This window comes from Rattus rattus, chromosome 3 (genome assembly GCF_011064425.1).
Source record: "Rattus rattus isolate New Zealand chromosome 3, Rrattus_CSIRO_v1, whole genome shotgun sequence".
NCBI lineage: Eukaryota > Metazoa > Chordata > Mammalia > Rodentia > Muridae > Rattus > Rattus rattus.
In genome coordinates, this window is record NC_046156.1 from 170,974,730 (window position 1) to 170,998,264 (window position 23,535).

At 37.7% G+C, this 23,535-nt stretch overlaps 1 protein-coding gene across 2 annotated transcripts in view; it reads left to right on the forward strand.

Moving 5' to 3' along the window:
• Spef2 (sperm flagellar 2) overlaps positions 1–23,535 on the forward strand; it is a 177,051-nt gene that overhangs the window by 21,905 nt on the left and 131,611 nt on the right. Inside the window, exons 3-9 of one of the 2 annotated variants that reach the window (XM_032898791.1) lie at positions 2,036–2,288; positions 4,162–4,332; positions 6,273–6,413; positions 7,961–8,025; positions 12,772–12,958; positions 14,140–14,328; positions 16,671–16,858. In XM_032898791.1, the coding sequence (XP_032754682.1) occupies positions 2,036–2,288; positions 4,162–4,332; positions 6,273–6,413; positions 7,961–8,025; positions 12,772–12,958; positions 14,140–14,328; positions 16,671–16,858 (1,194 nt within the window). The remainder of the gene's footprint in view (positions 1–2,035; positions 2,289–4,161; positions 4,333–6,272; positions 6,414–7,960; positions 8,026–12,771; positions 12,959–14,139; positions 14,329–16,670; positions 16,859–23,535) is intronic. The other variant, XM_032898792.1, reaches the window with a different exon arrangement.

The following is a 23,535-nucleotide window of genomic DNA, read 5'->3' on the forward strand; positions in this document are numbered from 1 at the left end:
ACTCTCAGTTACCATCTTTCTGAATACACACAGTGGGCGATGCACATGAGTCTCTCTGCACACTTATTTCACAATCACTCAAATACATGGCAATTCTCAATTCTGAGGAAGGACTTTAGGTATGCACTTTGAGCACATTCAAGTGTACTCAGAATGGTTTTTTTGTATTAAAGAATGGACTTCTCAGGAGACAGCTTTATCAGGCTCCTGTCAGCATGCACTTCTTGACATCAGCAATATTGTCTGGGCTTGGTGGCTGTACGTATATGGGCTGGATCCCCAGGTGGGGCAGGCTAAAGAGATCACATGGACCGACCGGTGGCTCCAGCTGCACATGTAACAGGAGATGGCCTTGTTGGGCACCAAAGGGAGGAGCAGCCCTTAGTCCTGCCAAGGCTCAACCCCCCAGTGTAGGGGAATGTCAGTGTGGGGAGGCAGGAAGGTGTGGGTGAATAGGTGGGGGAACACACTCAGAGGAAGGCAGAGGGGAGATGGGAAAGGGGTGTACGGACAGGAAACTGAGAAAGGAGATAACACTTGAAATGTAAATAGATAGATAGATAGATAGATAGATAGATAGATGATAGATAGATAGATAGATAGATAGATAGATAGATAGATAGATAGATAGATAGATTAGACAGACAGACAGACAGATAGAAAGAATAGATTTAAATTTTAAATGTTGGAAGGCCAGGGCTGGAGAGATGGCTCAGTGGTTAAGAGCACTGACTGCTCTTCCAGCAACCACATGGTGGCTCACAACCATCTGTAACAGGATCCAATGTCCTCTTCTAGTCTGTCTGAAGAGAGCAACAGTGTACTCACATATATAAAATAAACAAATCTTTTTTAAAAAGTTCAAGGAATTCAGGCCAAAGCCTAGTACTTGTTTGTGTGTTGATGATAGTCACAACAGTTGAAAATGAATTGAATGTCTCTTTTAATCACTAACAGTTAGAGACCACTTGAGATCCCTGAAGCAACATCTAATTTTTATTGCCTGTTATGCAAATGAATTTCTCATTAACTACGAACACCTAAAAGTAATAACTACATCTTGTTCATTTTTAACCCTTCAATAATTTTTATTTAGTTAACCTTTTGTGCATGAGGTTTTACCTGAATTATGTATGTGTATCTCATGAATGCCTAGTGTCTACAAAGGCCATATAATGCCATGCCGATCCCGTGAAATTGGATTAGATGTAGTTCTGAGCTGACATGCGTGTGTAGAGAACCAAACCCATGTTCTCTGGGAGTGTAGCAAGTGACTTTAAACTATCTCTCCTGCCATATGTATCAATAAATTATTGAAATTAATTGAATGAGGTGTACCCTTAGTAATATGGTTATTTAGTAGAATACTAATTCATGGAGAAAGTTAATGAATTCATTAGTTTCTTAAAGTCTGAGCCTATGTTGAAATTAAATAATTAAAGATAATAAAATTTCAAATTGTTGATTTTTTCACATCAAAGAATTACCATAAACTATATATTGAAGAGTAACAGAATGATTTCCATAGCTAATATCCTTCAGTTAAAGAGTATTAAGAGTTTCTGAGAAGACCATTGTTTGACTTGTTAATTCAAAATTTAGGACTAACTTATTAGCAATAATAAATGACAACTTGATACAATGGACATTTGTATTGCAGTTTCACCTTTAGAATAAAATGTAGTTTTCAAAACTGTAGTTTTTTTTTTTTTATCCACCGAGCAGCATATATTTTCTGTCTTAGTACTTATTTCCTATACTAAATTTTATCATCAATTTACAGCATGAACTCTGTAAAATTAATAAATTTCGGTTTATTTCAAGAAAAATAAAGTTTAGATACACATGACCGATGGGGAAAATTATCCCCATGCGTTTTCATTACAGAGTCATTTAAGACAAAGGAAGCATTTAGGGGCAGTTGGGATAATTCACAGTGCTGTATCGTAACAGCATCATAAATGTACTTCTGACATTGGGTGATTGCATCTCATTAGGCATTAATGTATAATTATGATCATGTCATTGCCTCTAGGGTCTCAACTGCCAAACTTAATAATTTCTCCCGCTTGCAACCAACGCTTCACCTGCTGGGTGTGCAGTTTGATCAGAATGTGGCTCAGAGCATCATCACAGAAAAGCCCGGGGCAGCAACCAAACTTCTGTATCAGTTGTACATTGCTCTTCAGAAAAAGAAGAAAACTGGGCTGACTGGATTAGAGATACAAACCATGCAACCCCAAACAAACCAGCGGCTTCAGGCCCTCAAGAGTGAGGCTTTTCGAGAGGTGGGTACCGAAAGAGACCTAATAGCATTCCCGTGGGAAAAGCTGGTGTTGCCGCAGACCAGCTGTGAGGTTGTGGGCTTGGGGAGGCTCCGTTGAGGCTTTCTGTGTTACGAGCTATTTTATGCTACTGTCTTTAATCTGTTCATCTACCCTTGCTATCTCCCTGTCTCCTAGCCCCACGGTAAATACTTTAGTTGTCTATTCCTCTTTCCCAGCACTTTTCTGTTTATCTCGGAGATTGAATGCAATTATATCATTTCTTTCTCCATTTTCCTCACTCTAAACTGTCTTGTGTACTCCCCCCACACACACTCTTCTAAATCCATACCTTCTTTATCTCATTGTTATTATGTGCAAATATGCACATCCTAAGTTATGTATAAACATAACCTGTCTAGTCATTATACATAGCATTAATTTGTATGCCCGCTTTTTCCCTCTCCATGTTTCCCTGCTACTGTTTTGACAAAGATTTCCTTAGGGGCCACTGCAGCAACCTGCTAGGGTATCTCACGAGCATCGGGTCCTCTGTTCATTTGTAGGGCTCTTCAGCACAGCCTTCTTCAGCTTTATAGACATTGTATCTCCATCTGAGAGCAAACTCTACAGCCCTTCACTAAAGTCTCAACCTCACTTCCTTGTACTGCTCAGCACAAAGGCAATTTCTTTCATGTTTACTGACAGGGTGGCTTTGAATGTGTCTAGATTCTTGCCCTTTCTTCCACCCAAGTATTCCAACCTCATCTCTCCTCCTTCCCAAACATCTCTTTCCCATCCCTGTTGTCTACACAGCTCACAGATGCTTCCTTGTAAAGACTGGAGCCATTGTGCTAATCTCTTGTTGCTACTTTTACCTTCTTGGTTTGCCACCTGTTCTTAAGATTTGGGTGCTTCATATGCCTCGGAAAATATTTGAGCACTATAAATATTAAGAAAAATGTGTTTTAATGAATTGTTAGCATTTTTTTAGTTGGCTAGCTCCAATTTCAAAGTGCTCTACTACAACTGGATACCAGTATTAGACATGTAGCAAGGTAGACTGAGAAATCACAGGCAGGCAGATTACCTGTAAAGCTAAGCAACTCAGGCTGAATTCTTCTTCAGTGTCCAAGCTTGGTTGATTCAAGGCTGTCACTGAGAAACTTCTCCCTCATGTTTCCCAGCTGTACGGACAAGGATAATTTATTTCTGTCTGCCAGGACACTGGACTTTTATGTAGCTTCGTGAAGACAATAGGTAATGAGCTGGAAGGGCTTCCAGAGTCAGTTATACACTGTGTAGACATGAGTTGTGATTTGATCCCAAGTACTTATATGAGGATGGCACAGAAAACCGCCATGGACTTCATGGTTGCATGCTGGGAAGGAAAATGTTTCCATGGTGTGGTATATATCATAATGATTTAAAGATGAGGAGAAAGAGGAGAACGAGAGCAAAGAGCAGCTTCCCAAGAAACATGAAGATAAGACAGTCAAGCAATAGTTGTGGAATAGAAGTTCAAGGAAAATAGAAAACACATTTTATAGAAACAGAGACAACTGTTAATGGATGAAAAGATTTGGGGAGAGAACAGGATGTTGTATGAGGACCAAAAGTAAAGAGTTCATTGACTAAGGAAAAAAGAAGGAAATCAAGAGGAGGCAAAATGTAAACATATATGACACCATTTTGTAAGAAAGAATATAAATATTTTTATTGCCCACATACAATTAAAATTTAGTGATTAACATGAATGATGTAATTTTTAATTTAATTATCAACAGTGGCGATGTGTATAAATGTTATATTCAATACAAAAATGTGTATGATTGCTATGCCAGTGTACCTTTTATTCTCCAGTAACCAAAAGCTTTGAAATGCTTTCTTCATCTAGAGACTTAAAAACCTGATACCTCGCCAAACCGATTTCAATCTGATGCGGGTTACATGCAGGTTTCAAGAAAAGTGTAAACAAATGAAAGAAGATCTTGCCCGAATGCATTTTGAGAAGTTTGAAAAAATTCAAAAACTTGAGGAAGAGCAAAGACACTTTAATATCGAAAAGGTTCCACAGATCCTTTGTTTTTACTTCCTGAAAATTCGTTAGTACCTAGTATACTTGGTGGTTCATTTCTACCTATAGTAAGCACACACTGCATAAGCAGCAGCATGGAGAGGTTGCATAGTGTGATGCATGGCTTGGCTTTGCCTCCCTGGACCCTCCCTGCATAGATTGCATGTCTTGATGAATGGCTTTGCTTTGCCTCACCAGACTCTCCCTCTTTCCATTTTGGTTTGCACTCGCTCTCAAGGCACCTGTGGCTAAGAGCTATCAACTGCCTAATAGGACACCTTCCTTTCACTGGATGAAATTTGTCCTCAGTTCCTTTGGGAAAGAATTCGCTACTAGCTACCCTACTGGCCTAAGGACCTCAATCCTTATATCCCTGTGGAAGACAGGAAGGACGCTTCTCTCTCACCCCATTCTGTCCCATTCTCCACAATGTCCCGGTCTCTATGTCCTGCTCCATTTATTTTAAGGGGCTACTTCTTTGACTGCTTCCTTCTCCAACTATCTGAAGCATCTTAAGTTCACTATCCTTAGCTATTGCTTTGTATAAGCCACTGCTGGATCTAAAACCTCTTTGGAAAAAAGTCTTTAATGATCTACACCTTTAAAGACATGGGAGGAAAAACATCATCAAATCATTAAAGACTTTTAAGAGAATTTCAAATGGCTGGATGCATAGTGTGCTAACTACAGGCAATGAAATCATCGCTCTCCCTATTATATGTGAAACTTGCCTTTTAAATTGATTAGTTTGTTAAGAAGCTAATACATCCTGAATGGAGTGAGCTTCTTGTGGGGAAGGAGGAAAATATTCAAGAGGAAAAAGAATAGAAAGCCTTCTGTTAGTTTCCAAAGGACAGAATCATTCAATGTTTCTGCACTGCAGAGGCGGGGCACTCTAAGTGCAATGTCTAGGTTGAGGTCAAGAGCTGGGACTCAGGTGCATTGAACCAGCCAGGCCAGGTGTGAAAAGCCAGGTGTAATACAGGAAACCTCCAAAGAAGGAAGAGACAAAGAGTGTGGGATACTGTGAATTATGTGGAAGGGAGATTGTCAAACATGGCCGTGGGAAATGAACAAAACAAGTGACAAGGCCCGTGGCTTCCCCATTGTCCTAAAAAAAAGAAACTAAACATATGGTGGTGAAATAATTATCCACATGAGATAAACATAGGGCAGTGAAGTAGAAAGTCACATTTAGAAAGTGATATAGAAATATTAAAATGATAGCTACTGCATTTTCGGAACAAATTTAATTTTCCTTGGATGTAGAAATTAAGAAATTTAGTTCTAACACAATGCATTAGTAGTAAAGATGTGTTGTTTTCATAAGATATTTAGTTTTAAAATATTTAATATTTTAGACATTTGTCTTTCAATCACATCATTCTGTTAATATTGTCCTTAAAATAAATATTGCCTGTCTTAAGAGTTAAGCCGATAATGCTTTATATTTTGGTGTCAGGCCAGTAGTTGAGGTTGTCCCTGAACTCATGTTTAGATAGATTGGTTTGGAGAAGCTGACTTTCCAAGTGGCAGCTGTTGGCTCTATAGAGTCTTCGGTGACTTCCTGAAAAAGAGAATTTATTCTCATATTTGGGTCGGTCATGAATGTGGCATTGATAAAGAACCATAATATTTTTGCATTTAAAGCTTCTGACAATTCTTGTACCAATGCACATAATGACAATAGACACATTATTTAGACATAATTTTTGCATTTCAATGTTGTGTTTAGCATCATAATTGTTAATGTAAATAATGCCGATACTGTCTTCCTAATACTGCACAGTTGTGACACCTTGTGCATTTGTTAATCGCTAAGTTCTGAAATTTTCAACATATGATTTATATATTGGTGTATCTGTATATATGTTACATTCTTATTATTTTGACAAGTTGAATGATTAAATTAATGTGTATGCCATACTTAGCAACGCTTAAACAGAAGACGACAAAATGAGATAATGGCCAAAATCCAGGCAGCCATTATACAGATTCCCAAGCCTGAAGCCAACCGTACCTTGAAAGCTATTGAGGCTCAAAAAATGATGAAAAAGAAAAAGGAGGCAGAGGTAAGTGGTGGTTACTTGCTGTTGTCTTATTTCTCTTAATAGAGAATGGCCTGCCCCTTTCCCTCTCCCTACCCCCCTCACTCTCTTCTTTCTCTTCCTCTCTATTCTCTCTCTCCCTCTCCCTCTCTCCCTCTCTCTCTCTCTCTCTCTCTCTCTCTCTCTCTCTCTCTCTCTCTCTCATGCAAGAGAGACTTTCCAAAGGTTTTTACTTTTCAAAACTCTTGTTTGCTTAGTATCAGGGTGTAACATTAGGCCAGAGATATAAAATTCCCAATGTTGGGGTTTCTACTTGGACTCCTGTGTTTATAGGGAGTCTACTAAATTAGGTAAGTGTCGGGGACACGCTGTTCCTCTTTACCATACAATGTGGTTTCTTATGAATCTCAGAAATGTTAATTGACTCATTGCTATTAAAACATTTTAAATTAAAATTCCTGCACTGAAGATATTTTCCTAGACCACACCAAGTGTCAACATTCCAATAGGATAAAATCTAATTATGTCATGGGAAAGTAATATTATGTTTTGATGATAATTCCTGATTGCTTCTCTTCTTTGTTGATCTAAGAAAGGTAACAATAATTACCATTAATTCAACATCTGTCAAGATGTGGACTGTCACTTCACTTTTTATTGACTTGTTTTCTCTCAGTTCTGTATTACCGTCTTCCCTTTATAAATGTAAAGAAAACTGAAATCTAGATGCTGACATATTTTACTTTAGTAGATGGGTGCTTGTTAAGAAGACATTGGCCTAGATCTCTCATTCCTAAACTCACAGTATTTTGTATTGATCTATGCATTATGTATGAAACTCTATTATCCAGGAATTTTTCTACCTCCATTTTTGTGTTAGGAACTAAATAAATCTCCCTGAGCATTTAAAGGCTTATTATTGAAGATTTGTAGTACATAAGCATGAGCTAAATTGTTTAGAGAAAAGCGGGTAGGGTAAGTTAGGCTGCATGGGAAATGTTCAAAAACATGCCACACAAACATTTATAAGAAATATCCATATTTAAAAAAACATGTACCTAAACTCCGATCATTGTCAATTACATTAGCATCCATTGGTGCACTCTTAAAATGAGACTTTGCTGCAGAGATGGTAGAATGGTTAGTTAACATAGCAACTATGTCTGTGACTGTAATCCAGTACCCTTCTTTTGAGATGGGACCAGAGACAGCATAATTTTCAGCAGAAAGCAAGAGACCGCAAATAAAACAAGATTGAAGTAAGGAGTGAAACCAGGTGCGCGCGCGCGCGCGCACACACACACACACTTTTTTAAAAGATAGGAGAGAATAATGAGTGATTTAGGTGAGACAATCTCTATATTGTTTAGGGTAGCCTCATCAAAAAACAAATCAAAATTATAAAAGTATTTCAGCTTGCCTTATCTAAGTACTTAATTATTTTGAATCAGTACTAAGTACTTAATTATTTTGAATCAGTACTAAGTGTCACCTTTCAAAACTGATTGAACATGATGAAGTTTGTCAATGGCTTTTAAAGGCAGAGAACTGATGGTGAATTTTCTTTAAAGGACGTGGCCAATGAGATTAAGAAATTTGAAGCACTAATAAAAAAGGATCTCCAAACTAGAGAAAGGTAGGATATGTTTTACTTCTCAAACATGTAGTCAGTGCTATGAAGAACCTTTGAATATTTACGAATAGTTTATGTAACATGACTTAAACTTCAGACTATGTATCCATTAACATCTTTGCTCTACAAAGCGAATATGGGTATCAGGAAATGACGTCAGTTTGTTTTTCTATGCTGTTTATTTTGTTGAGTTCACATACATTCTTTAACATTTATTAAAATTGTTACACTAATTTAAAAGTGCCCTAGGGAAGCCTTGATTGGACTTTGGTTTTTTCATATCAGTTTCTCTGTGTTTATTGCAGATTATAGCAATAAAGTGTTATTGGATGAGGTTTTTCACCAAATGTTATGCAGTTTTGTGAGTTTTCTGTAAACTGTGTCCCTGTAATAGCTTCATTTACCTAAATATAAACATATCTCATATCCTTTACTTCTTATTGTAGATCCTTGAAAATAGCATGTTAGATGCTATTCCTATAGATGCAGTGTACGGTTCTACACTTTAAAAATAGGAACTATCCAAGCCCTATGAATTTACGTCTTCCAGAATGTGAAAGAATTCTTTATTAAGGGAAAATTCCCCCAAGTCAACAGCATACTTCAGTTCCAGTCTAATGGTTCTGAGTCAGGGAACTCAGAGTCGAAAGAGGAGTGAAAAGTCAGAAAACAAATAGTAAAAAGGTCAGATGCAGAACAAAATAAAAATGGAAAATATTCATAATTTCCTTTTTCCTACCCTCTGCACAAATTCCAGATGCCCTGCCTTGCTCTGCATGTCCTATCATCTTGTTCTGTCCTGTCAAAGCAGAATACTCCCAGGCCCACAGGTGGCAAGGAAGATCTGCAGTTATGTCCATGTCTCCTCATGGCTTGTCGTCTCTAGCCATGTGGGAACTTTTGAAATTCATCCAATCCCATTTATCAGTTCTTACCACTCCTTCCTAGACTATGGATTCCTTTACAGTGAATTCTTCCCTGTATCTGTACCCCTGTAATTTCAAACTTTTGAGTCCTACATTACACTGTTTGTTCTATTTTTAATTGTCTTTTATGTTAGATAAGAACGTGGGAATAGGTCTTCCTCTTTTACAGGTGGGTATTTAGATTAGCCATCAATATTTGCAGAAGAGACCATCTTTCCTCCAATGCAAGCTTACTACCTTCATCAAAACCCAAGTGGCCGTAGCTGCATGCATCCATTTCTGGATACAGTATTCCACCCCATTGGCATGTGTGTGTGTTTACGTGCCTTATCGTGGTGGATCTGTTACCATTTGTCTGACTTGTAATTTGAGATAAGGTATTGAAACACTGTCAATTTCTCCGTTTGCTCAGATTGCTTTGGTGTCTAGAGTCTTCCTGAACATTATCATTTTTTCCTAATTCTACCATGAATGCATGGAATGTTGGTGGTGAACCAACCAGAATCTGCTTTTGTAATGTAACCACTTCCATAGATGAATCCTGCTGATCCACGACTATGGGAGGTCCTTTGATACTGTAATGTAACCACTTCCATAGATGAATCCTGCTGATCCACAATTGTGGGAGGTCCTTTGGGTGGGCTCTTCTTTTAATTCCTTTCTGTTTTGTTTTGGTTTTGCTTTTTGTGTTGTTGTTCTTTCCCACGAGGTTCAATCTGATCCTGCCAGAGATTTCCAAGGGAGCTTGGAAGTGCCATAGAGTAGAGTCCAATTCCTCAGAGGGCCAGTTTAGGGTGTGAGGTAACTGGAGGCTTAAAGCCTTTTTATCACTACCTACTTTTAAAATTCATTTTGAGAATTTTTAGCTGAGGATGTTCTGGAATCATTAAGAAGCTCCATACTAGCATGTTGTATACAGTGTTAAATTTTTTAATTATTGTTGAAATTACACCACTTTCCCGAAATTACACCACTTTCTCCTTTCCTCTTTTTCCCTTCAGCCTTTCTTAGGTACCCCGCCTCTTGCCTCTACTTCCTCCCATCTCTCCCACTTTCAAATTAATAGCCTCTTTTTTCAAATATATATATATGTATATATATGTATATATATATGTATATATGGTGTGTGGCATATGTGTATGCGTGTGGCATGTATGTGGTGTGTTGAATGTATGTGTGAGAGAGAAAGAGACAGAGACAGAGTATGTTTATATACAGACAGCATAAACAAGAAAAACGGTTCAGTAGATGCTTTTTGCACTGCCCACACCGGAAAAGTCCTTCAGAGACAAGTGATGTCACCTCAAAGCCCAACCTTTTCCTTTTGGAAAAATTTAAAATCTTACTTCTAGCAATGCAGATCCCTGTGACTGCTCCCTTAGATGTATGCTGTCTGTTAGGTGTTTAAAAAACCAAATTAAAAAAAAAATTTATCTGCTTGCTTAGCTGAGGTTTATTGAATGTTCTACTTTTAGCATTTGGTGCAATACATTTACCATGTAATTCTCAAAACACATATTTGACAACATTTCTACACTGATAATTACTGCATAAAATTCATTAATCCTTACTAGCGTTTGGTAAACCATCAGATATCAATAAAATATAACCACTGTTTTCAAGACACCCACAAGTAATAAAATAAACGTATCTTGAATTAAACTACTATAAAAATTTTAAGAATTTACTTTTTAATCTTTTAGTTTTACAAATTAATATGGTATGATACCTTGATACACTAGCCATTAATCTAACAATCTAATTAGCATACCCTGCATTTTATGTCATCCAATATGGTTTTAATTTTTGATTAATAAATATGTATTTATGTTATAGTATAATGATGGAATTGGGGCATGCAACATTTCCATCTCATTATTACCTTGCATTGGGAGTCTTTGATAGCAATTAAGCTGGTGGATAAATAGATGGGTGGACGGAGGAGTGAATGGGTTGACTCATTAATAACAGAGAATTCATGAACTAGAGTTTTGGCAGCACAAACACAGTGTTTAGGAAGCTGCTAGCCCATATTTAATCTAGGATAGAACCTTTGTAAGCACATCTAGGTAAAAGAAGAGTAAGGATTTTACTGAATGATCACATGAATTTCCACAGACATGTAATTATACTAATCTGTTAAAAACGTTTTTGAAACAGTCCCAAATGATTTGCTTTTTTACTTTTGGAGATGAGGGTCTACTATGTAGTCCTGGATGGCATGAAACTTACTAATGTTAACCGGGGTGGGGGGGGGAATTGTTCTCGTAGAAACTGATCAACCTTTACCTCCCAATTGCTGAGATTGCAGTTCTGAGCCACCGTGATAGGCTGTAATTGTACTAAATCTTAATAAGCAAAACTTAGCTCTGCTTTTGACCCTCTGTGTATTGAACTGTAACATAGTTTATCCTTAACTCCTCTAAATGGCAGACGGCAACCATGCCTAGGGCGCCTGCGCACATAATAATCGGATTCTTAGTGCTTTATACTCGCATTTGAAAGTGTTCTTATGCTTGAAATTTACTGTTATAAATATAGTATTTTCGTATTTAATAACTATTTGGTATTAAATAACTATTTGGTATTTGATAAATATTAATGCTTATGAGTTAAAATTAATTAATTAAAATTAAAATTTAATAAATATATTCCTAATACATATACTATTGATATGTATATAGTGATATTCTTGTTATTGAAATATTATTGAAATTTAGCCCTGAAACCATTTGTACAGAGGACAAGAAAAGAATGTCTCATGAGTCTAAAATTTATCTGGGAGCAACAAACCTTCAAATTGTGATCTAGAATCTGATCTATGTAACAACTATGTATCAATCTCACACAAAACATGCTTTTGCAGGAGGACTTCAGCCTACATAAATATTGATGACTGTTTAGTCATGACACACGTTAATAACATAACGACACGTGCTAATAACATACCTTTGTTTTTATAAATAAAATTTCTTATGTTCTAAATTAAATGTATTAGTGATAACATAAAAATGACAATTCGCAATATAAATTCATTATTCCTTGGCAAGTAGCATTATTATTTTATGCAGCTCTACTGTGGCATTCTCATGGCTTTTTAAAGACATACACAGATGAGAATTGGTGATTCAATTGCTACACATAAAATGTTTCTTTCATTTTTAATGATAACTTTCAAAGAGCTGTGAATTGAATGCTAAGGGATCATTTATTTTACTGAACTTTGGTACTCATCTTTAGGGAAGACCTATGCTAGTGCCAGGTCAGACCTCTGCTCAATCATGGGAGGTAGGGCCAACTTTCAACCACCAAATTCATAACAAAGGCTGGGTCACTGTCCTAGGAAGCCATATGCCCATTCGGGAGTACTTAGTAACCTGCACCATTGTGAGGGAGAACAGAGTAGTTGCAAGATGAGACCATTCGCAGAGGAACTGTGCTCTCCACATCTAGTCTACTGTCATTGAGGTATGTGCCCTGACATCGGATTATCTAGTTTGCCTACTGTTGACTTAAAACAGAAGCAAGAGGCCAGTGGAAAGAGGCCCGAGAGAAGCAAGAGACTCTAGTTAGATAGCAGAGCATAAGATCTGAGAAAAAGAAGAAATAAGCTTAAGAAAAAAGTCATGCTAAGGATCTCAGAGGGACAGATCTAAAAGTGGAATCAGCAGTAATCTACAGGCTTCAACATTTATCCAATACCTGAATTCATAAATTAAAGAATTCAAAGCAGCCTTCCCCCCCGGGAAGTCTTCCATTATTATTCTAAAGCAGGGACTTGTTATCACTGTGCTAAATTCTAACAAGAATCCGTTACCTTTAGTATATCCAAGACTTCTTTAGAAACAATAGACCAGACAACTGCGGAACTGCTCAACACTTACTCAGATGACGACTACATTAAAAAGATCCAGAAACGCCTAGAAGAAGATGCTTTTGCACGTGAACAAAGGGAAAAAAGACGACGGAGGTTGTTGATGGACCAGCTGATAGCCCATGAAGCACAGGAGGTGAGATATTTGATGTTAGTTCTACATTAACATTGCCTAGAACTTCAGAATATGTGGCCTTGTGTTTATACAAACAAGTATTTCATATACATGTTGTCTGTCACTCTGAGTTGGATCTCATATATAAATACACACATCACAAAAGCAAAATTCCTACCCAAACCATTTCAAGGCACCCTCACTAGTGCCTGCAGACCCTGGGTATTCAGTTATAGTGACTGCAGACCGTGGGTATTCAGTTATAGTGACTGCAGACCCTGGGTATTCAGTTATTCCTAAGTCATACTGTGGCCCATCCCTCCAGTTACGAAACTGGTCAAACGTTCCCTGAGTAAACACCTTGCTTTTACCTCACAGGAGAAGTGGGGAAGCCTTCAAAAAGAATGGAGACTACTCTAGGTTACATATTCTTTGAGACCTTTCCCAAATAGTCTAAAGACAATTTAGATGTGAATCCTTCATTATTTTCGTGCATTCACTCATAATACAGGATTAATTCATCTAGATTGTAAGTTTGTACCCTTCCATAGTAGAACCCATCACATATTATAGTTTATTTGAGAAACTACTATGGCAATCTTAGTGAACAATGCATTTCTGAAGCATTTGCTACCTTTGCAGTACAACAGCATCAGCAACAAAATCTTTCCCACTTAGCTTTTATGTGAAGGTCCTTACAGTTCTTCAGACTGAAGCTTAACACTCAAAGCCTTGACACAGCCATTCCACTGTTCCCACGTAGGTTTTGATTGTTGCCCAAGAAACAACTCTGAAAAAGCTCTGTATCTACCTGAATCCTCCCTTCCAAAAGTAGTTAGAATGCCATGCATATACCTAATTTTCACACTCCCAAAAGCATAATTAGAAACTAAGAATTGCATCATTTGTTTTGAAAACTCAATTTTTAAAGTAAGTAACAACTTATTTGAAGCAATGGCAAGTTTATATACCATAAAGTTTCTAGAAAGATCTATTATTAAATCTCTATGATTTAATATCTTGGGGTGGCACGCGCGCGCGCGCGCGCGTGTGTGTGTGTGTGTGTATGTGTGTGTGTCCACACAGGACTTAAATGACTATCATGCCTTTCACATGTTATTTGCAAACTGCCTTCTGAGTCACTACTGGGTGATATGGACTTGGCTTCGGCACGTCATTGGCTCTTGCGCTGGTGTTCACAGGAGGCCTATCGGGAAGAGCAGCTCATTCACCGGCTCATGCGCCAGTCCCAGCAGGAGCGCAGGATTGCTGTGCAGCTCATGCACGTTCGCCACGAGAAGGAAGTTTTGTGGCAAAATAGAATTTTCAGAGAGAAACAATTTGAAGAAAGACGACTTAAGGATTTCCAGGATGCTCTTGATAGAGAAGCGGTAAATAAAATCTTCGTTAAAAATCGTATTTGGTCGTCAGTGTCTAACTGACAGGGGAGGAGACCGCCCGCACATAGTGCGCCCTCCACGAGCTGTCTTGATGCTAAGCGTCGCATGCTTACAATCAGTCCTGCGTTCTCTTGTCGCTCACCATTTTTGCTTGCCTTTTAAGTTTTAATTCCAAGTGATTCCTCAGGGAGCACTCATGAAAACAGTATTAATGGTCTTTGAGTGCTTGGATACTGATGATTGTGCGCCTCTGTACGTACTTGTCAGTTTGAAATACTCGGTTCATCTTTATCTCTCTTGAATACCTAAAATACATCTCTTTGCTCTTCTCAGATACAGCTATGCTGACAGAAGGCTGATGATGCATCATCATCTAATTTTCATGTCCTTGAATTATTGTGTTTTTTACCTCAGATACCCAATGGACTTTCTTATCTCTGCATTTCACTAAAGTTACTAGTGTGAGCACTGCCAGAAACCATTTTAGGAGACTCTTCTGAGGCAGAATGAAAGCTTTAAAGAAGCTTTCATTCACTAAGAAAGAATTAGTTTTAAATAAACAATTCATTACTCTTTTTCTTCCCATTACACAATTTCTTAGGCTTATATTGAACTGCTCCTTCCTCCAAACTGTAATAATCCATGGGAGGTAGGGACACTGTAATCTAATCAGTGCCTAGAAGCCAAGATCTTTCTCCTGGGTATGGATGGAAAAGAGGAAGAGATATGCAGAGGAAGACAAGATGAGAGAAGGAAGACAGGAGGGGTTGGAGGGAGGGAGGTAAAGAGGGAGGGAGGGAGGGAGGGAGGGAGGAAAGAAGGAGAGCAGGCAGCTAGGCAGGTAAGCATGCAGGAGTAAGAGGGCATCAGGAGCCAGCACCAGCAGCAGCCCAGGGTGGAAACTATGCTGTTACTGCTAGGGAACTTACCTTGTTTACTTCAGAGTTTTGGTTCCTGTGGGAAACCAGTTTCAGCTCTTCTGGTAACACTGTCGCCATAAATTCTCCTCTGTCAAGTTTCTTCCATGTTTGAGCTCTTCTTGATACCATGAACCATGACATAATGTTCCCTGTCCTACGTCTACCCACTCGGCAGGGCTACAAGGGAAACAAGGCAGCAGTGAAAGAAGCTAGTGTCATTCCTGAAGCAACCAAATACAGTGGATTGATCCTAGAGGTCATCCACCCCAAGAAATTAAAAGCAAGCATGCTTAATAAGACAGTCACAGTAAAATAAATGATGGACTTTAAATTGCAGTCTATTTTCACCAATCTTAGCATTTATTAGCAGTATTGTGAGATGAACTACTTATTCAGATGAAATTGTTCAGTTAATTTTTCTGGGTATAATAAAAGTGTTAATCTCCCTCTGTTGAAGAAATTGAAACTGGGCGGGGAATGATTCGTTGGGGTTCTTAAATACTTGAACTTTAATTCTGCACACAAGTTGGGTCTTGAATTTGATGACAGTTCCTGAGAAACATACACTTATTTCTATTTTCTACTGGCTGAATTGTGTCACAGGAGTTAGATGGCATTTGTGAGGCAGCTTAGCACATGACATGGTTTCTAAAGCAGCTGGTAGAGTTTCCTGAAAGGAATCCCTTCAACTAAGGATCGTGTTACTTTCAGCTTGGCTAGCCCATGTTTTGTGTGAAGAATGAGTTAAGCAAAAGGAATGCAATCCAGTAGACCGTGGTGATAAGATGTTTGCATATTTAACTACTTTCTGTAGGAATAGATGTTTCTACAAATGAATGTTATGCATTTATAAAGGCGGTAAGGGCTTGAGCACACTTAGAATGTGTTACATGTGTTATCTCAAAGCGCTATACCCAAGTAACTATCACATATATAGTCAGTCTATAAGTTCAAACAGAAACGGGAAGTCCAGTGGTCATAGCACATGTTCCTAGTGGAGGGGTCCTGGTCACCGAGTGTTTAAGCATCAGCCGGCTGTGCTTGCCATCTGACCTAGACTAACCTAGCTCTCTGTGACCTTTGACTCTTTGCAAATGCTAAAGTTGGGAAGCCTTCAGAGAAGCCTGTGATCCAATTTATTTTTGTGATACTAATCTTTTACCATCCATACCGCTCTCCACTGTGGTGTTTTGCTGGTGAGCTGAGTATGGAGTGTCTCTAGCACTGCCTTTGCCGTCATCATACCTAATACTTAGTGTATTAAGGAGTGAGAACTGATTCTTGATCAATTAAGTCCTGATATGAAGGGGAATTTCATTCTACTTAAGGATTATGATGATGGCATTATGATACTACCTTCATATCAATAATGGCATGGAAATAGCAACTTAAAGTTTGTTCTTGCCTTCGTAGGCTCTCGCCAAACAAGCCAAGATTGATTTTGCAGAGCAAACCTTGAGGGCGAAGGAAATTCATGAAAAGATCGCCATGGAAAGAGCCCAACAGCGTTACGAGAAGCATTATGGGATATGTGCAGAGATTTTGGATCAAATACTTGATTTGTGCACGAAGGTAGCAGACTATAGGTTGCTGACAAATAAGTAAGTATCGCATTGCATAATTAACCCAACAACATCGCTGCAGAAGTGAGAGTGGTGAGGCTGCAAAGCAGACACACACAACCGATAGGCAAAGCAGACAGGATCCACAGTCAAGGCAGACATAATCGATAGGCAAAGCAGGCACAATCGATAGGCAAGGCAGACAAAAACAATCGATAAGCAAGGCAGACACAATCAATAGGCAAAGCAGGCACAATAGATAGACAAAGAAGACACAATCAATAAGCAAAGCAGACAAACACAATCGATAGGCAAAGCAGGCACAATCGATAGGCAAGCCAGACACAATTGATAGGCAAATTAGACACAATAGCTAGGCAAAGCAGACACAATCAATAGGCTAAGTAGACAAACACAATCGATAAGCAAGGCAGACACAGTCGATAGACAAAGCAGATTTTATTAGTAGAAAAGCAGAAGCAGAGGGTTGAAAAGAATTACTTTCTGGCATTATTTGGGTTACAGACGTGTCTTCATCTATGCATCAGTTGTGTCTAAATTGTCAATTGGCAAGGTAATGACAATTATATCATTTCGTGGTTAAATCATTTTGAAGTTAAAAATGTTACAGCTTAATAAACTGAAAATAAATTATACTTACTCAAAAATGAAGGAATTAAAAGGTAATGTTTTCATATAATACTCTTGTAAGTTATATTACATTATAAATTTTATTATATGTAATAAAACTATATTTGCTATGTAATTATCTAAGATATAAATTCAAATGTTCTGAAATTTCAAGCACAAAAGTATGCAGAAGTGAACAATAGAATAAAGAGGAAAAAGTAACATAAATCATTACAATAGTTAAAAATGAATTTTAAGAACTAAAAAAATATAAAATTAAAAAATGAGAGTGAAATCAATATACATACAAAATATACATAATTAGACATATATATCCCTAAGAAAATAAAGGTCCATTATTTTGTGATGGAAATGCAAATTGAGTTCTATTTGGGAATAGCAAACTAAATACATTTATCCCTATTCTTCCCACTAAATACATTTAAACCGCCTACTATTAAATCACACATTTAATAGGGTAGGAAGAGATGGAGAAAAGTGAGATGGCTGATTACACAAGGTCTAACAGATTGCATAGTAATGACCCCCATGGATTCTATTTTGGCTTCAAATTTCCTAAGCAAAACCTGAACCTTTTGGTTTCAGACACATTAATGGTACTGATTCTCCATTAAAAAAAAAAAAAGCTAGTAGAATGAAAATTTTTAGATAATAATGACTATTTTCAACCCAAATTCCATAGGCAAAATTATAACCTCACCTCTCCTCATGCTAACAAGGGTAGGAATCCTCATCTACTCTTGCAATGTAACAAGGGACTTTACCTATTCATCAGGATGATGGCAGAGAGGTCCATTAGGAGGCATGGATTTTTGTTCCCACCTGAGCATGGCATTAAACATCTGCAGTCTCAGTGACCTGCGTTGGAGGAGGCCTAGTCGAAATATTTCCCAGACGTACAAATGTCTCTACAGTAGATCAGACGGAGACTCTGTGAAAGCAAAATTCCTACCTCCTCCCAAAATGGCAATGTGGTCCGTTCCTTACATCTCATGAGAGGCACTTAGTGGGACTTGTTACTTGCCAGTAACAGGACGATATTTCCACTTTCCTTTGTCAGAGCATTATTAGAGAAATCAAACAAAATTGAGGTGCACAATATTCTAAACTATGACAAAAATGTCATCGCTGGCCATTGTGTCAAGAAGCAGAAAGAGCACAAACTGGAAGTGAAAAGACAATGGATGATGCTGTCATATGCTGAACTGCATTTTCCATAAATGTGACCTTGTTTGGAAGCAGAGATATTACAGATATGATAGATTATGGTGAGATGTTGTTAAATTCAACATAACTGGTATCATTGTAAGAAAGAGTAGAGATAGACAGCAAGGCACCATATTATCACAAAGGCAGCGCGATACCAAGCTGCAAATCAAATAAAATCAAATATTTCCAGAATATCATCAAAAAATAGGAAAGGCAACAGATGTTTTACCATGGTTTTCAGAAAATACTTGGGCTAACTCACATCTCAAATTAAAAGTTCTAGCTTTCGACACTGTGTGGGACAACCAATTACTATTCTTTCCCCCCATCCGGCTTGTGGTAGATTGTTGTAACAACCATTGAAAATGAGTGCAGATGTCAACACTTAGATGACAGAGGTCTTGAAATTACCTAATTAAGGTTTTTAAGCAGCCATGGCAAAGAGCTTCAGCAAACAATTATAAGCTGCTTGAAACAAATGCAAAAATCTAGTCCGAGAACAGAGAAGCAATAAAAATTAGTATTAAATAGAAATTTTATAATTGAAAAGTACAGTACCCAAAAATAAGAGCTCAGTGGTTGGGCACAGCAGCAGGATAACATGGACAGAGGGAAGACTCAGCGAATAGGAGACAGACTAACGGAAACTGCTGAAGGTGAATAACAGAGAGACGGTAGGTTTCGAAGTAAACAGAGTCCCATCATAGTTACCACTGTCATGTCTGTCTTCTCTCATTGCTGAAAATACGGAGATGGAACATCTTCATAAGGATGAAATATTTATTTTGACCCACAGTTGCAAAAGATTTAGTTCATGATCGTTTGACCTTGTTCCTTTTGGGGCTGTCAAGGTAGAAAATCATGGAAAGAGAACTATGTGGTAGAGAAGCCCATTGTCTACTGGCAGCAAGAAACTGAAAGATACAAACTAGAGTCCCAATGTCCTCTCCAAGTTGTGCCCTCATGACCTAACTTCCTACTGGATGCCTACCACCTAAGAGTTCTACTCCATGTGAATAGTGCCACAGTCTGATAACCAAGCTCTCAAGCCATAGGCTATGGAAGTAACTCAGGATACAAACTATTACATATATTATTTCAGTCCCAGAAGTAGAAATAAATGGAGCAGAATAGTGCTCAAAACAATAATATCTGATCATTTATTTAACATGCCAAGAGTTACCAATCTACAGGTTCAAGTATTAAACTCCAAAGAAGTTCATATAAATTCATATCACAACTAGATTTCTGAAAACATGGGAAAGAAGCACCATGAAAGCCTCCCAGGGAAATATCTCAAGAGCAAAGTATTTCAAAAGATTGAGTATTTCTTCCCATAAACCAGAGAATCCAGAAGTAGTTAGTGTTCACATGTCGGGGCAAAGAACTCTCAACCCAGCATCATATACCCAGCTAAAATACCCATCAAGGGAGCCTGGAGACATGGCTCAGAGTGTAAAAACATCTGTTGCTCTTACAGAGGACACAGGTTCAATTCCCAGCAACCACAGAGTGAGTCACATTATCCATCACCCCAGTTCCATGAAATTCGATGTCCTTTTCTGACCTCTGTAATATCCAGCCATGCATGCGGTGAACACACATGCACATAAACCACTCCAAAATAAAATAAAAAATAAATGTATGGAAGCTTGAAAGAAAACTCTCATAAACAAAGGAGAGAATTGGCATTGTTAGACATGGCTACCAAGAACATTTGCAGGCAGCATGCCTACCCTCCAGTGGGTGGTTAAAAAAATGTTTTCTTACTAGGAAGAAAATTCTTCTGTAAAAGAAAATTATAACTAGGCAAAGCAAATAAAGAACTCAGTAAACAGGATAAGTGAGAATTTATTCCCTTATCTTCTTTAAAAGGCCTGTTACCTGGGGACGTGGAGGTCATTGTGCCACTGTGAAGTGTACTTCTCAATGTACAGACAGGAAGCCTGTCGTCACAATCTGATGAACGTAAAGAGACATAAAAAATAGGTCATGCTTCTTTGCTTTCTTTGTCAGGAGTAAAATGATGCTAGTATATGTAAAAATTCTATACGTACAATATGATGTCTGTTACACATACTGAGTAACCTGTGCAGGATATGTTACAGATAGATTAACACCATTTGCAGAAATAATCATTTAATCCAGAGTAAACAGGGAAAAGGAACAAGCAAAGAATTAGAACTCCATGAAATACAAATTAATAGACTTCACATTCATGTAACAGTTTCATCTCTAAAGATAGTAATTAAAAGCAGTGATGGGGGAATCAAAAATATAGCCAAACTTTTCATCTATAAGAAATTAATTCCAAATACAATGACATAGGCAGATTAGGGGTAAAAAATAAAATTATGTAAGCTTTACATATGAATCAAGATAAAGCAGGAGATTTTATATTGATATCAGACAAAATAGACTTTAGAGCAAAGGAAATCCCCAGAAACAGGGAAGAACATTGGTTATGTTCTCTAGAGAACCCTGACCATGAACAAATCTCAACAAATTTAAAACACTTATAGAGTGTGGTTCTTGACTAGTGGAATCGAAAAAGAAATCAATGTAGATCACCCATGCTTCATCAGATGGAGATATATATATATATGCAGCACAAACTGTACCATAAACAGTGAAAATCAAATAAAGTGCAAGTGCTGGGTAGGCTGAGAGGTGTTAGGGATGGGGGTGAATGTGGTCAAAACTCTTTGTATGAAATTATCAAAGAATAAGAAATGAGAGGTGAAACTCCAAATACTTGGAAATTAAAAATACACTTCTAAATAACTAATCCTCAGATCTAATAGGAAGACTTAAGGGAAATACAAAAATATATTGAACAAGATGAAATGAAAATACAACACAGGAAATCTTGTGGGATACAGAAAGAACAATGCTGGCAGCAATTCACAGTATAAACTCCATTCTTTAAAAAGAATAATAAGTTTCACATCATTAACACTGCCACCTCAGGAATCTAAAATAAGAAGGGATAAATAAACCCATGTGGGAAGGGAGGTAGTAATAAATAAAGAGCAGGAAGAAAGAGATGACATCCTATGAGTATCAGGACTAAAGCAAAGGACATTACCTCTGAGCCAGAAGGATAAGAGAGAATGGTGTGTATGACTGAGCTCGCTTGACTTGCCAACTGAAGACATCAGCTAATTTCACAGAAACAGAAATGCCACAGAGCACCTATATTAAATGTGGCAGGTTCAGTAACTACTTGAATCTGTATAACCCTTTAACTCTTACGGAAATTGAATTTGTAATTTTACAAAAATCTTCAAAAAGGCTTTTCACCTCTAGATATTATTATTGAAGATTTCTCCCAAGCATCTGAAGAACTAGCAGTTAAACTTCATTTCTAAAACAATTATCCACATGCCTTCTAGAGAAGGAATGATCACAATTCCAACTCACTTTATATAACCATGATTATCCCGTTTTTGTAAATATAGCCAAGACTGTTATTCCATTCATATGGAAATAAAGTTACTAGAAAAGAAGAATGAATTGGATGGAGTTATGAAGTAATGAAACGTATGACTTGTTGCTAGAAGGGCCCACACACAGATCAATTGATCAGAATAGAGAAGTCCCAGTACAGATTACTACAAAACCACTCACCTGGATTTGACTAAATTTCTAAAGTAATTTGATGAAAGAAAGACAGACATAGTAGGAAATAATACTGATGTAATCGGATAATCACAGGAGGAGAATAAAAAAAATTCTTGACCTTTGAACTACCTAGCACATAACAGATACAAATTTAGTGAAAATAAGTCCTGGGTGGAAATGTAAAACTATATATATATATATATATATATATATATATATATATATATAAATTTTTCATGTGAAAGAATTATTCTGTTGCCCTGTGAATAGGCAAAAAGGCCTTAGACTTGATACTTAAACTACGATTTGTAAGAGAAAAGCATGACAATCTTTACTTCATTACAATAAAAAAGTATTGCCTTATAAAAGATAGAAGTCAATAACTGAACTCATAAAATTAGACACCTGCTTTGAGAAAGGCGATAAGAGGTGGAATTGGATAGAGTGCTTACAGTGCAGCTCGAGCAGAGGAATGGTAGCTTGCATGTGCGTTCCCTAAATTGACCAGAAGAGAAACTACTGACCTCTCAGCCCACAGCAGCCACCATCTTGGCAGAAGTACCTCACTTAGTGATGAGGCCTCAGGCAGTGTGCTTCAGCAGCAATGCCTGTGAGTTGGTTGTCCATGGTCCAGCAGCCGAAGCCTTATCCACATGCATAGGGACAGGATTAATTGTACTCACACTGGGCTATGAAGAAGAAAAGGAAACAGGAGGGAGAGAAAAGGAGGGGGAGAGAGAGGGGGAAGAAGAAATGAACTTGGTAGAAGGATAATATAAAGATTCACGGTGAGTTGCAGAGTGGGGGGGCGAGCGGGGTATGAGCTAACACACTATTCATTTAAGAAATCACAAAAGAATGAATAGTTTTAAGAAACAGAAAGAAATACACAAAAATAAAACAAAACCAACCCAAACTAGAAAATACATCAAAGAAAGAAAAAACATAATATCGAACAATACATACAAAATGTTCAACCTCATTAGACATTAGAGAAATTTCAACTGAGCTCACAGTGAGGAATCGTTATCAGAATGTCTGAAATGAGGGAAAATGACGGCAAATGCCTCTGGCATGATGTGTAGAAATCACCCACTCGCTCTAGGTAAGGGTAAAAATTGATGGAGCACATATGTGGACAAGAGCATAGCAGTTTCTTAAAAAGCATAATGTACAACTTCCACACAGACATTTTTCCTAAAACATTTCAGATGTATATTGACACAGAAGCC